Raw genomic sequence first — 2,862 nt, forward strand, 5'->3', positions numbered from 1 at the left:
CCCAGTTAGTGACTTACATCAAGAGTTTTCTCCTCTGAAATGCTCTGTGTAAATATGCAGATTAGCTGGTTTTGGTTAATGTAGAATAAATACATAGGTGCAAACAGACCGAGGGTAGTAGCCTTAAAATAAACACTTTCTAAAGGTGTATTATTGAAGTTTTCTTTCCATTAGAGTAAAAGAAGACATGAAAGCAAAATAGACCAAAGAAAAAAGTGTCCTGCCTTTAACAGTAACTTCATAGTTTTGATGGTGGGCTCCTCATTTAATAACTATCCATTCTATTAGTTTGTTGTATGCTGATAGATCTTTACATGATACAGACAGCTCTCCCTCAAATGTTAAACTAAGTCCATGTCTGTCACGATGCCCAGGCCTTGACCCCCTGCCCGAGGCTCCTGGTATGCGAATGAGAGAGTTTAGATTATTTTCCCTTTGGTGTGACTGCAGGATGCTTGGTGTGTTTTGGTTTTTGTGTTGTCTGTCTGTGTTCGTCCCTCTCCTTGCACAGTCAGCGAAGGGAGGCGTGTCCACAGATCTCGGTCACTCACTCACCTGCTTCCCATCCCTGATCATGCACCTGCTCTTCATCAAGACATCTGCTCATCCGTCTTATACTGCCTCCAGCCATCCAGTCTCTGCCGGACCCTTGTGTCATTCTGTGTATGCGCTCACACCAGCCAGCTTCATATTGACTAACTTGTTGAAGTTAGTTTGTTATTTTGGCTCCTTTGTAACTTCATTTGTCTCTGTCTCTAGTCACCTGCACCAGCCATCTGGTTGTGATCTCTGGACCCAATCCTCGTCCCCCTGCCTGCCCTTCATCCCCCACCTCTCGGGCCTCAGCTCAAGTTCTCTGCCTGCCTGCTGCCCTTCCCGACTGTGCTTACCATCCACCTCTGTTCACACTAATAAACATCCTAAACTGTTCTCTGGTCTGCTTCTGGGTTCTGTTTAGGAAATCCTGACAATGTCACCATCAGTAATGGTGTGTGTGTGGTAAGTGTAATATAATAGCAACAACAATAATGTATTTAATCAAATAATTTTTGTAGAAAAGTAAAAATGTTGAGAATTAAACAACTGCGTGTGAGAGAGAATTAAAATGTGTCTTGATTAAAAAACTATAAATAATTATGAGAAGGGCCCTTTTTTCCCCACTTGATCCTCTGCCCACCACACTGTCTGTGCATGTCCCTGTACGTTCAGATATGTGCTTTGATATCGACAGTATGATGTGTCAGACGCATCAGGCAGGAGTCCAAGAGAAACTGTTTTCCAACTTATCTTGTGAAGGTTCACAGCATCAGGTGCCGGAGTTACTGATCCAGGGTTTGTCTGATCTCACTCTCTGAAAAAGAAAACCCAGAGTTTCCCTCATCTCAGGGTCAACATATTTTCACTAATCCTGCTTTCTGAAACAGGTTGTTGGGCCCCGTGTTTCAGACGTCTGTGAGTTGTTAGCAGTTCCACAAAAGACATTTCGCCTCATAACTTCACACATGGTTTGATTTCAAAAACTGTTTGAGCCCTGAGGAGAACAGAAAAATCAAAGCTTTGTGTTCCACAACTTTGATTCTTCTTCTCTCATCTTCCATTAATCATCTCACGACCCCTCAGATTTATCTTGGGAGGCAAATATGGTTCTTTTAACTTTAGATTTATCTGACAGTCACAGTTCATTTTCATTAGATTTTGTATGATTAACTGCACAAATTAAAATACCTTACACAGCATATTAACTTGTTAAACTTTGCTCCACTTCCACCAGTTGTGACACTAAATTGCTGCAGTAACAATATTTCAACACTCTGGAAGGAGCCATTCTGCCCAAATTAGTACTTTTGGATTAACTAGATTTAGCTGATGATGCTGGAGTGAACATTTAAAAACAGGACTTTTACTTGTACCAGAGGACTTTCAAGAGTAATATTCTTCTTCTTCTTCTTCTTCTTCTTCTTCTTATTATTATTAAATATTATTTCCGTGTTGATGTTTTGACAGTTCTTCTTCACCTTGAACAATATTGACTGAGAGTATTTTGACTCTTGGAGGAAAAAAGCCCACACATACAGACGTGTGGTGCTGGACTCCACAATTTAAAGGGCTGTTTGAGGTTAGTACTTGATGATTAGTTGTCATAGTTAAGGTTAGGGTAAAGGGCTAGAGAATGCATTATGTGAATGACTTGCCCCCATGAAGATACTCCCAATGGTGTGTGTGTGTGTGTGTGTGTGTGTGTGTGTGTGTGTGTGTGTGTGTGTCCTCAGTGAACTGTATCAGTCTCTGCAGTAGCTTCCAGCTGCAGCAGTCAGTTCAGTTTCTGTTCAGTCTGACTGAGGGAGGTTTTTGTACGACGCTTTTTCACTGTGGGAACACACCTTGACTGTTGATGGTATGATGACTCTGACAGTAGTAAACTGCTGCATCTTCAGCCTGAACTCCACTGATGGTCAGAGTGAAGTCAACTCCATTCCCTGCTCCACTTCCACTGAATCTGGAGGAGATTCCAGAATATCTGTCTGATGTTCTGTAGATCAGACGTTTAGGAGCTTCTCCAGTTTTCTGATGGTACCAGGCCAGGTAGTATTGTGAACCAGAGTACTGAGCAACCTTTGGACTGGCCTTACAGTCAATAGAGACAGTCTGACCCAGCTGCACTGATTTGGCTGCTGGCTGAGTCACAACAACATTTTGTCCAACAGACCCTGAGGAGAGAGAAGAAACACTGGACATGAGATGGTGAGGTGAAACTCAGCTACACTCCAAATAATTTTCACATCACAGAAAAATGATTTTCCTCACCCTGAGTGAAGCAGAGGAGAGTCCAGATGAGGACGGAGACCAAAGTCATGTTTTTGA

At 42.3% G+C, this 2,862-nt stretch overlaps 1 gene segment (V, D, J or C); it reads right to left on the bottom strand.

The window, feature by feature from the left end:
- Positions 1-1,301: 1,301 nt before the first annotated feature.
- On the bottom strand, positions 1,302-2,862 carry LOC123976600. The segment is given in 3 exon segments: positions 1,302-1,351; positions 2,382-2,708; positions 2,806-2,862. Coding segments are annotated over 3 exon segments (408 nt in total).

This window comes from Micropterus dolomieu, linkage group LG09 (assembly GCF_021292245.1).
Source record: "Micropterus dolomieu isolate WLL.071019.BEF.003 ecotype Adirondacks linkage group LG09, ASM2129224v1, whole genome shotgun sequence".
NCBI lineage: Eukaryota > Metazoa > Chordata > Actinopteri > Centrarchiformes > Centrarchidae > Micropterus > Micropterus dolomieu.